This window comes from Lindgomyces ingoldianus (genome assembly GCF_010093535.1).
Source record: "Lindgomyces ingoldianus strain ATCC 200398 unplaced genomic scaffold BDR25scaffold_6, whole genome shotgun sequence".
In the NCBI taxonomy this organism is placed as follows: domain Eukaryota; kingdom Fungi; phylum Ascomycota; class Dothideomycetes; order Pleosporales; family Lindgomycetaceae; genus Lindgomyces; species Lindgomyces ingoldianus.
Genome location: NW_022985167.1, coordinates 498,638 through 509,860, shown reverse-complemented (window position 1 = coordinate 509,860; position 11,223 = coordinate 498,638). Strand labels below are relative to the sequence as shown.

General features: G+C 51.0%; 3 protein-coding genes across 3 annotated transcripts; 2 read left to right on the top strand and 1 right to left on the bottom strand.

Moving 5' to 3' along the window:
• Positions 1–486: 486 nt before the first annotated feature.
• BDR25DRAFT_176629 (ArfGap-domain-containing protein) lies at positions 487–1,748 on the bottom strand (the record flags this gene model as incomplete). The annotated part of the gene is made up of 4 exons (XM_033684175.1): positions 487–1,290; positions 1,340–1,450; positions 1,560–1,576; positions 1,634–1,748. Coding segments are annotated over 4 exons (1,047 nt in total), but the record flags the coding sequence as incomplete, so codon positions are not given.
• Positions 1,749–6,570: 4,822 nt separating this feature from the next.
• Positions 6,571–7,199, top strand: BDR25DRAFT_214710 (uncharacterized protein; the record flags this gene model as incomplete). The annotated part of the gene is made up of 3 exons (XM_033684809.1): positions 6,571–6,733; positions 6,792–7,041; positions 7,109–7,199. 3 exons carry the CDS (start codon positions 6,571–6,573, stop codon positions 7,197–7,199), a joined length of 504 nt encoding a protein of 167 aa, XP_033551447.1.
• Positions 7,200–8,675: 1,476 nt separating this feature from the next.
• BDR25DRAFT_311073 (uncharacterized protein) lies at positions 8,676–10,089 on the top strand (the record flags this gene model as incomplete). Its single annotated transcript, XM_033691206.1, has 2 exons — positions 8,676–9,062; positions 9,118–10,089. 2 exons carry the CDS (start codon positions 8,676–8,678, stop codon positions 10,087–10,089), a joined length of 1,359 nt encoding a protein of 452 aa, XP_033551446.1.
• Positions 10,090–11,223: the final 1,134 nt, after the last annotated feature.

Below are 11,223 nucleotides of genomic sequence, written 5' to 3'. Positions count from 1 at the left end.
TTGCTGCGCTTGCCAAGGGTTCGGAGCCGGAGTAGTTTGGGTGTGGCTCTGCATTGTAAAAGGGTTTAATGCTTGTTGCTGGAGCTGGTCAAAAGGATATGAAGGAGTAGTGAACATCTGGCTTTTAGCAGACTTCAGGAAAGGGTTACTAGCACCGATAGGGGAGGACGACGACTGGTATTGTTGTTGCTGGGGTTGATAGAAGGAGCTGTATTGCTGAGGTATTTGTGGCATCGGTGGTGGCGTGAAAGAATGGAGGAAGGGATTCGTCTGAGGGTATTGTGGGCTTTGGGGTTGGCCATATCCACCTGTCCGGTTGGGAAATAAAGCTTGTTGAGGTTGTTGATTTGAGAATTGTAGGCCTTGGAATGATTGCTCTAGGTTCTGCTGTTGCTGCCTGAGGGGGTTCTGCTGATTTTCCTGGCTGAAGGGATTGTGCTGAAAGGATTCCTGCTGTTGGACGAGAGCATCCTGTTGGGATGGCGCCTGGTGTGCTTGTTGTAGAAATGGATTGTAAGGATTTGAGGGAGAGGTCGCATTAGAAGATGCAGAGGCTCCATATGGCAACTGGTGGGTGTGGATTGGCGCAGGCTCAGGCTGGGGTTGCTGTTGTGGGGCAGAAGTAGGCGCAGGGGCAATCGCGTCCAACGCATCAAATGGGTTTCCAAACGTTGCAGCAGGTGTAGTGCGAGTCCTGTCAATAGATATACCATTGACACCCGGCTTTGCAGGCGGAGTAGGGGTGGGCCCCCTGCTTGTACTTGGGTTCTGTTCGCCCAACCTGATTAACGCTTCCACAGCTCTGTCCAGATTACCGTTCAATCCTTTCAACACTGTACTATTGCGTTTCTCATCCGGAAAGCCCATGTCCCGTAGGGTCGCCAGCTTTGACTCCAGTCCGTCGCCTGAAGTACTAATGTTGGATCCAAACACCCGAGACGGCTTGTTCACCCTCGGCGGAGAAGTGTCTTGCCCGAATCCACCGAGACTAGGGGAGACTGGAGGGGTGACGTTTCGGGGGAAGGTCGAAGATTTCGCAAGGCCAAATCCGAATCGCTTCGTCGGTTTCGGGGGTAAGGGTGGGGGCCTGTCTTCCACCGAACTTGTGCTACCAGTATTCTGTCTCGAGCCCGCCCGCGAATCGTTCAGGAAAGCACGCTGCTCGTATTTCTGCCGAATGAACCTCTCCATCGTGCTGTCTACCTCGTCAACGTCTATGGGGATCTGGGGCTTCACGTTGCGGGGGTTGTAGGTCTTGTTTGACTCGGTGTTGCCCATGCGCTTCATGTTCTGCACAAAGTCAATGAGGAGAAGTCGAGGAGCTCCCATATGGACTCACATCGACCTGGGCATTGTCCCACTTGTCCATGCTCAGCGACTTGACCTTGGATATGTGTGTTCCTAGCTTGCGGTGGAGCGCGGCGCACCGCATGCACAGGAAGATGCCCAGCTGCGAGCGAGGGTTAGCATTGGACTTGGAGAACATGCAGAGACAGTGCAGATCAGGTAACGTTCAACGTCTTCCGATGCTTCAGAGGAAAGGAGCGATAGCCACTTACGCTCCAGCTGGCCCATCCTATAGCACATCGTCAGTTGATTATCAATTATGAGCAATAGTTGGAGTGCTACTGACCTGGATTGCGCGCGCCGCAGTCTGCACATTGTGCATTGCCGGGAACTGTCTTAATGAGCTCCTGCAGCGTCCGCTCATTGCGCGCCTGCTGCCGCTTGTTCAGGGTAGTGGCCATGGTGTGGTGAGAGAAGTCGCGGCTCGGTCGAGATCGAGATAGGGAGCGGCAGCTAGGGTATCGGGCTGGGAAAACCTGCGGGGAAGGGGAGAGTCACCTCTGTCACCTGTGCACGCAGCAGACTAACGTGGCAGGGTAGAATACATGACCAAGTGAAAGATGGGAAGAAGAAAGGAGAGCTTGAAAGTGCTCCACATCGCGATGCCCTACTAGGGAGCGAAGCGAGTCGTGTGTCGTGCGTTATGGTTGTCAGTGGCGGCGGGCTTCAAAGCCCCCTTCTGGGCAATACAATTTACTACCAACGTGGAGAGCCTGTAACGGCGGAGACATGCACGCGAGCCTTGTATATTCCGCTGGCTTGGTTGCAGAGCTTCACACTAATTAAGTTGTTGGCTTTCCACACTTTGAAACCTTCATTCTGCCCAGACAACATCTGACACTTGACGCTGTCTCGACACTAAAATGATAACTATTTACAGCAACAGTGTCTGACTTAAGTCCAACACATCCGGAGTTGACAGATCGAGCAGGTGATTTCGAAGCTTGTGACTTTGCATGAAAGCCACCAATCCCTCGTATCTAGCCTCGTCCAAACGGCCCTCTGTGGTCGCTGAAGGGAGATGAAGCCCCGGCCTGGCTCGTTCATGCTTCGTCCCTCCTAAGACGAAATAGACACTCTAGATGGTTGGAGACGTTGTTGACAATTGTGGTGATATTTGGACTTGATCCCCCATCAGATCAATAGCAAATCAGCAAATAAAATTCATGTGTGCCTGCTCGCGGCATGGATATTCCGACAAGAATGCGTCTACGCGGTACCCTAGACCTCCTTCCTCCAGTTGTATGTGGCGTTGTCCCTTCCCAAGTCCAATATTCCAATGCGCGAAAGCATGTCTGGCACGCAGGTGCACTCCAGCAACATTGAAACGAAGCAAGAGCCTAAATGTGCCGCAGATGTTCGTTCTAGTACGCCAATATGACTGACGCATTCTATGGTAATGAGGAATGGCAGTTGATTATGCGTTCATGATTTTATGAATGTGTGTTGAGGAAAGATCATGTGGAGGGAACGCCTTTTTGAGTGTCGGGCCAGCCGTGATGCCAAGATGCTGACAAAGCGCCTAGGCCTCGCTTATTTTCCGACTGAAATTTCGTTCGCCAACCTTCTTCCTTCTTCCCTTCGACTTCAACAACGACTTCCAAGGTTCCTACGACTTTTGGAGCCCAACTCTGGAAGCGGCGTGATTTCGAGAGAAATGATCATGCCCAGCTGTTCTCTGAAGTAGTTCTGCGCGTTGCTCGCCGTCCAGTACTAAACCCCACGCTTGCCTGCTTCTTGGATTCTTTTTGTCCTTGGCCTTGGAGCAACTTTTTTTTTCCAGTGGGAGAGGGAAATAGGTTTTTAGCAGGACCGTGTCTACTCCACCCTAGCCATCCTATTTTATGGATGTGTTAGGACTAAATTAAAGACAAATATCTCAGCCCTTCTCACTGCACCTGCACCACGGTGACCGAGTGCTCTGCACCCAGGATTTTCTGCTTATACTGTTCTTGAATACCAACCTATCTTGTCTCGGCTATTGGCATCATCCCGTGCATCTTGGCTGACGAACGGAAATAAAGTGCTGACGGCGTGCTCAGCCGCACTTTATCACCACCGAAGCATTGGGAATTTGAGATGCAGCCTCTGTGGCTGTGTCTCTCAAAATACATCTGAGCTGAACGTCTCTCCACACTAAAACCTGGGGTTAACCACATGAGAGAAGCCCAGGTGCGCCGGAATCGCTCGATCCGAGGAAGGGGATGTGTGGCTTGATCCCATGAAGTTTTCAGCCTTTCAGAAGGACTTCCGCCCTTGGGGTCCAAAGCAAGGCTCAAAATGTGATCGTGTTGGAAGACTCTTTCGCTCATGAAGGAGAATTGCGTCCAATAGGAACCGGCCCATAAAGCATCGAGAAAGCCACCCGTTATCTCAATGCATGAGCTTCAATAATGATATAGCTCAATCTTCCCCACGGCCTTACTCTTCCCCGATCTTACCTACCAAATCCTCGACGTTCTTTGATTTTACAACGTCGCAATACAGCTTCGCGCAATGGAACATCGGATAATGAAACCATTGAGAAATACTACCCACGATACAGATTCTTTATCAGTCGGCCTCAGCTCGGCTCGGCTTTGACTGCTTCTAAGATTGAGAAGGAATACCCGCTATTTGGCGCCATGTTTGTGGGACTTTTGAAGCCATTATGAAGAAAAAAGGAAAAGATAGTGATTAAAAAGAGATTTGTTTACGAACGAGAGCTATTTTTTCCCGGCAATGGCTTCTCGGTTGCCCGGATGCCCTGTTTCCAGCCTCCACATAGAATCGTCGACATGGAACAAGAACCTTTGCCCCTCGTTTCTATCATGTCCGGAAGAGAACATCATCACCGGGTGCGGGCGAAGATACCACATCCTTTCTAGGGCGCTAAAGTGAAGCTGAGGTGCAGCCGTCGCATGGAGGAGTGAATTTGGAATTGTCAGGAGAGAACCAGTCTAACCACAGTCCTCCCATGACGTTTAAGCGTGTCATGTGTGCTCTTGAGGGAAGATTTTCCGAAGAATACGTGTAGTAAACGCCGTTGAGGGTCCGTATGCAATCGACTTCACATCACATCGGCGTGATGCATATGCGATGGGGGTAGAATCGGCAGTTTTCTATTCACCGGTCAATAGACCGGACAATCCCCCTGAAGCACTGGCTTTGATATGCGTATACCGCATCTCGGAACGGCTAGAAAGACCACGTCGGTTCAAATTTGTGCACCGTCATGAAGTTGTGTGGTGTGGCAGACGGGGAAAGACGGTCAGAGCTGGGTTGCGGCATTTACCAAGCAAGGCGGATTTCTTCATGGCATGCTTCTAGAAGGGCCATTTCGCTTCATTCCAAGATTCTTGTATCGGTTCGTGCCATTGAGGATTAACTCTATCGTGAGATGAACCGAGAAGGTGTTGAATGAGGCTTAGATATCCAGCGGTGTGCTAAACTACAATAATCGTTTCCGGTCGGCGTTAGCGCCGCCACGGGGCGCCATTAGCAAGGTTTTGCAGGTGCACTGTCAGATTTGATTGGTGCATGGATGCTTAGCACGGCTTGAACTCCGCTTTGGCCAAACGACCTTTCGTTCATGCTTCAGTCGACACCGCTCAACATTGGACAATTCTTCACAATTCTTCTTCCACCCGTGCCAGACCAACGCAAGGTGCTCCAACGCTCGCTCACCGATGGAGGCTGCCTTGCCCTTTATTCTTCATCTGCCAATTCTCACTCCTCACCCCCGGCCCCCACTTAGATCACTTCGGTGAAGGCGGATATCAACCAGCTTCCCGGACTGCAAGTTTCCAAAGAGCCCAATAACGTCATGTCCCGCTCAGATGCGTCAGAATTTGCTGTAGTACCTCTTGCAGTGCAGCTGGGTCCCCTGTCCTAGCGATATCGAGCCCCAACTCTACGCCCTTTTTTTCTGTCTGGGCTATGCAGTCGCGTCTCGTAGAACTCCAGCCGGTGGGGGTGCGTGAAGTGATGTCAGGACAGAAGCACGACCCAAAACGAGAAAAGGCAGATATTGCCGGAGGCTGAAGCACTGCCACTTCTTGATTTAGGTTGCAAGAAGATGGCTTTGGGATGTTTTGCTCTGATCCATGAGGCGCTGGCCAATAACGTTGCTGCCTCAGCGCTCTGAGTCGCATGAGATTTGGGGCTGAACTCGTGGACCGAACGACAGGGTCATGACGCTGCGGCCCTTCCGAGAAATGTTGCCAATTTGACGGTAACGAGACCTGCAGGTACTTGAACCGGCTCCGAGTTCATCTGCCTGGGCGGGTACGGATGGCTTCACCTAAGGTCAAAGGAATCCAATCACCTCCACACTTCGCTTGTGTCACTCGCTTTTCTGAATGCCTTACAGGGCTGGCATGTGGGACCAGGATGCCTTCCTCCTCGGCGCGGATCTTATGGCCGGTGAATTTTGGGGTTCAGGAGAGACGTCATGGTCTTAGATCATGGATTGGCTTGACGGGAGTGCCGGGCTGGCCTTTACTGGCCAGCTTCTTAGTCGCTGGCACCATGCTGCCATGTCTCTGCCGTCTATTGATGCTGGAGGTACCTTAGATCGATGCCTAATTGCGCTGTTGACTACTCCTCCGTTATCCTTTCGCGTTTTAGTTTACTCATATATCCGAAAGGGTGCTCACCAATCAAGGACCTTGTAGCACCAAAGGCCTCGCATCCCCAGTGGTTTGAGTCAAGGGTATCGACTCCTTCATCGTCCATCCCGATCCCTTAGACCCTCCCTTCCTCTCCATTTAGGCCAGTCGACAACCCTAAACCCATCACACGCCGGTATGAAGACCTTTTTCTATGATCCTGCATAGAGTCATTCTTCACGAGTTGCGTTCAGTCGTTTCTTCAGTCTTTTCGTTGGCTGTAATTGACACTTCTTCGACTATTTAAACAGTCACCCATCAGGCACCGAGCTTGGACCAGCTGAGGTGGAGGTCCTCGTTTTGATCCCGCAGCCTCTTGTCGTACTCGATCATCTGTTTTCTAAACTTGGCCCGGTGCCAGGTCCTCTGCCACCTAGTATGAGGCAGTCGTGAGAACCCGGCAACACTCCTTAAACACACTGGTTAGCTCTCGATTCCTATGACAACTTCATTCATACCTCAATCCAACTTCTTCTTCTTCTCCTCTCCCACGATTACCAACACTCCTTTCTCCAATTCTTCGACCGAAGCACACCGAATTTGTTGTCAAGTAGGCGCCGATAAGGGCAAGACAATGTCTCAAAATCAACAATCCAGCGGGCAGCAGTCAACATCGCCGAGAGGTGGATCTTCTTCATCTGGAAGAGACTCTAAGTCTAAAGCAGATGAGTGGTCAGAGATCAAGGATCCAAGTGAGCGAAGGAAGATTCAGAACAAGCTTGCACAGCGGCGGTTCCGTGAAGATCCCTAACCCCAGGCGAGAGACAAACAGTATTCAACTAACATGTAGCCTAGGTGACAAAGTTAGGGAGCAGAAAGAAGAAACGGAACGTGAGGTGGAAAACCAACGGCGGGCGGGCAGTTCCTACGCCTCACCAGAGCCGGGCGACCTTGACCCAGGACGTGATCTATCTGGGTTGCCGTGGGGAGGAATCTCCATGCGGCACATCGTCGAAGCTGGGAAGAGCAAAGAGCAGAACTCCCAGCGTAGCTCTCGCGAAAACTCAGTCTATGCCGCGGCTTCAAGGACAGGCGGAAGCAGCAGGTGAGAAGCCCAGGTGTGAGTTGACCTCCCGTATCACTTTGCACACCGTTGACTTATGTACCACTAGAGTCGGTCTACGCCTTACGGATCAGTTTGCGAGAGGCTACCCAGCATGGAGATTTTTCCCTTACCGCCATCCCGGGTGGGGTGCAAGGTGATGGCACCTGGGTCTTCAGTTTCGATTCTTTGGCAAGACATTTGCATGATGGCTCAGGCAGCCGTTGAATTCACATCATTCTGGAGGCATTGCAAGGAGTTTTCAGGGGTGAACCCATGATTTACGCCGTAACGAAACGGTGGTCCCCGTCTGGGGAGAGTGGGCTTGCTGGCAGCTCATAATTCTTTCGTTATTTGTTTCCACTTACGCCATCAGCCACTTCGTTCTTTACATTCTTTTTAGCGGTCACACCGCAAATCTTAGCTATCTACTCCCAATTCATACCATTAAGGCGAATGATTCTGCCCTGTCGCATGTAGTTCCAGTCTTGATCTAAGGCAAGTGCCAATTATTTTAGTTCCCGCTACCAGGAGAGCCTCAGCGGCAGGAAATTCTGCCGTGTCACACTCGAGAGATTCCGAGCCTCAGGCCGGAATTCGAGATATACTCCGCTCCAGTGACTAGGAAGTGTTCACAGGGCGCAGTGAAGAAGGAACGTTTCGTTGTCTCTTCATGCTTAGAGATGCTTAACTGAGTGACTACTGCTCCTCCAGCGAAAATTCCGCCTCGCATGTTTGAAAGATATAGCTTTTCGTCGGAAATGATTGGACGTTGCTGTGCCAGATGTCTGCACGAGGCTGAGCGCACCGCCACCTTGCTCGCTTGTCGGAGGGAAACCCCCGACCTCATCACACTTCCACACCTCCAACTCCACCGCTTCGTCCATTCAACGACGCCGCCGTTGGCCCCGATGCCGTAACTTTGGAAGTGTGGCGTCTGTTCAGACAACATGTCGATGCTGAAGAGCGCGCAGCCGCGGCACAGTACAACTTATCGCTACTTCCGCGGTGATGCCTGCGCTCCTCCCACACCCGATCGATCAGAACCATTAGCCTACTCCGCGATTTTAATGAGTCCGGAAGCTCTGGAAGCCTAGCAATAGTGACTGGAATGTGGCACAGATCTCTAAAGAGGAAAACGGGAGCCCATGATGACGTCGAAAAGCACCCGCAATGATGAAGCATCCGCATCGCCGTAACCGCAGATGCCGGGTGGGGAGCCCCTTTCTTACTTTCAAGTCAGCGTATACCACAGCTCGGCACAGGGATACGGTGAATCCTGGCCTCGCTCCGAGAAGCCCATGAACGGTCTGGAGAAAGAAAATCCACGAGCAAGAAAGCCGGCCTCCGTGCCCCTATTGGCTCATTTCCGCAAAGACCTCCCGTTCTCTGTCATTCCTCCCTGACTCAGAACCTTGCTGAACAGCGGATTCACCTCTTCACATCGTCTCATTAGCCACACTTCGTTCCTTTGTATCAAACTTGAGGCGGCAAAGTTGCCACCGTTAGGTGGCTTACATCTGACGGATTTCCTTATGATCCTGTGGATCATGATAATTGCGGCGAAGAGATAGGTGGATATATAGCCAGTGACTCTTCAGTGACTGCATCAGGTCCGCACACATCGAGTTGCCTCCATGTCTGCTGAAGCCTTTTCCAAACTGACAATCGGGGAAACAATGGTGACGACTCGGGCAGGAGCCAGAGCGCGAACAGCACCCGTCCAACGGTCGAATTCTTCTAGTCTTTCTTCGGCCCCGCCCTCCCTAGAAGAAGTCGAATGCCAGTCCGTTTCGGGGATTAAGTACGACATCGCTGGTCTCGCCGATGAGGTTCGCAAGCGGGCCAGACACGGCCTCATACACCAAAATGATGCTATTAAACTAAAGTACTGCAAAACGATCTCACATGACCCGAGCGTCTACATGTTCTATATCGCGGACGATATATCTCTGAGGATGGGTGAGGGCTACGATGCCCCTGAATGTAGCTGTGGGGCGAATGTAGGAGGTCTAGCATGCAAGGTTAGTCTTTCTGTCCCGGATCGACCGTGTATCTGCCGACTGACACTTTGTGGAGCACATATTCTGGATGCTGGATCGGCTAGTGAATGCGGAAGCTCCCGACAAGTTCAAATCCCAAACTCTGCGACTAGCCACAGATGGATCCACCGTCCAGAATCTACAACCAGCGGAGATTGTGGACAATCAGGGCCTAGAAAATGTTGCAAATGACTTGGACTGCATGTTCCAGGATGACCGTGAAGTTGAAGAGATAGAAGAAGAGGTCCGGGAAGATATTGGGAGATTACTGTCTGTTTTTGATCCGTCTGGCGAGCTTCCAGACGACTTTCGAAACTCTCAACCCCCAATCCTCTCAGAGCAGGCTAGGAAATATCGAGAGTTCCAAGAGCTCTTCACTGAGTTCGCCATCGAGGACCTTAGATTATTCGGCAGGCTTCGCTCGCTCATTGATCCGACTTTCCAGGCCCACGTATTCTTTGACAAAATCAATGATCGCGCGATCCGCACGTTCAACGCACTTGATGAATACATCAAGAACCCTGACTCTATGGCTGAGAGGTATGACGTTGTTACTTGCGCGGAAAAATTAAGGAACTTAGTGACTCTGGTTACGGACTACCAAGCGGCGAATGACCGTTCAAGAGATGTGGCTAATCGGGCGGCGGAATCACTACTCATCATTCTTAACGGCGTGGTCAGCAGAAACTTCAACGCATACGCCAACGTCACAAGTCGAATTGTCCCTGAGGAGCCCGCAGAGAACAACCTGTTTGTCTGCTTGATAGGAGCGCCCGCCACGGGTGGAGGCCATTTCGTTCTGGATACCCTAGGAGCCTTCCCGCAGGATGATGTTCTTAAAAACCATTGGGAAATGCTCCGCAACATTAAAGAAGAACTGGAGGATGATACCACACCCTTTCGGGCACCCGCTTCTTTTATAAGTACTTTCCGCACCATTACGTCGGAAAGCAGGAAGCGAACAAACCCTGAGCCGGGGGGTAGCAGCGCGAAGAGGCCGATGAAGTGAGATTCAAAGTCATTCGGTTACATCCGCTCTTCGATCCCTCTTTACGCTTCCTAGGATAGTCTATAATTGGCGGAACTCTGCGATTTGGCGATGGGGAATTTTTATTTTTACTTGATTACCCAGTTCTTGTGTCTGAATTACCCTTATGTATTTGCTGGATTGTCTCTATTCTTCTCGTCCCCACTCGCTCCTTTTATTTCCTTTTTCAGATATTTGCTATCCTTCAGCTGGTCTGGAAACATACCTTTGTCTTGGCTATTTTGGTGTTGATCTGCGCAGGGTCGCCTTTTCTTTACTAAATTGTTAAACCATCATATCCTCCACTTTTCTCTGCCTCGCCATTCCTTGCATATTCAGTCCTCGATAATCATCTGTACAATAAGGTTACCAAATGCAAACTCACATAGTTATCGTGCCTACCTCACACGACAATTACAATCTACTTCAACTAAACATCTGATATCAACTTGCTGAAGCGGGGTGTTTCCCAATCTGGTGGGTCGAACAAAGAACAGACTCTATCGGCTCAAGTACCCTTTGTCCAGCTGACTTTATTCATGCGGTCTGTAGCGCTGGCTTGCCAAGAAGCGGGCACATCTCTGCGAGGAGTTCGCGGATTACTCGAGTTCCAAGGACATGGGTGGAGGTGCGCCGGCTGGCGTGACTTCAGTGGAACCGACATGAAGAGAGTGGGGCAATTCATGAAACTCCTTTCGGTCCGCCGAGGTACAGAAGGTGTCAATGTGGATGCGTTTAGTGCTTGTTGACCACGCTGTCGGTTTGTTGTGCTACACATGGCATTGTTGGTTGGGCTGATCTGCAAGGAAGGGATCAGTTCTGCACTGCTGAGCGGGCCGATGCACGCCTATGCGGACGACTTGGTCTCCGATATGCAGCACTGGAAGGGTATTTAACACTCGAACGAAGCACATTTCTATCCGGAGTGGGCACACCGCTGGATGCAGCTTGCATGCGCTAAAGCAGGGCTCGACAGAGTTAGAGAAGGGATACAGCGACACTGAAGGCATATCCCCGAGATATTAAGGAAAACAAGGGGCACCAGATTCTACAACATTCCTCCTACCTTGGTGTTGAAAAGCTATTTTGATGTCGTCTTCAGCACAGATCACGTGG